This window comes from Morone saxatilis, unplaced genomic scaffold, assembly GCF_004916995.1.
Source record: "Morone saxatilis isolate NCDOM2014 unplaced genomic scaffold, NCSU_SB_2.0 Contig20, whole genome shotgun sequence".
In the NCBI taxonomy this organism is placed as follows: domain Eukaryota; kingdom Metazoa; phylum Chordata; class Actinopteri; family Moronidae; genus Morone; species Morone saxatilis.
In genome coordinates, this window is record NW_023339763.1 from 212987 (window position 1) to 213258 (window position 272).

The 272-nt window shown below is 40.8% G+C and overlaps 1 protein-coding gene across 1 annotated transcript in view; it reads left to right on the top strand.

Annotated features, from left to right (window-relative positions):
• Positions 1-272, top strand: part of LOC118331678 (odorant receptor 131-2-like) — a 6996-nt gene that overhangs the window by 6360 nt on the left and 364 nt on the right. Inside the window, 1 exon segment of the mRNA XM_035666745.1 lies at positions 41-271. Coding sequence (XP_035522638.1) covers positions 41-271 — 231 coding nt within the window.

Genomic DNA, 272 nt, shown 5'->3' on the forward strand with positions numbered 1-272 from the left:
ACTGAGGCACGCTACCATCATCACTATCAGAAATACAAAGATGGCTATCATTGTGGTTTGGGCCTTCAGTTCATTAAATGTCCTCATTCGAGTTCTTTTGCTGTTAGATTTTCCATTTTCAGACCTGGACAGTCTGCAGATGACAGATGTTTGCTCTGACATAGCCATGTTTCTCAGCCCAATGTCTGATATTTATGACAAAGCATACACTGGTTTTGTGTTTCTATCAGCTGGTGTTGCAGTTATTTCTTCCTATATCGGTGTGGTGATAG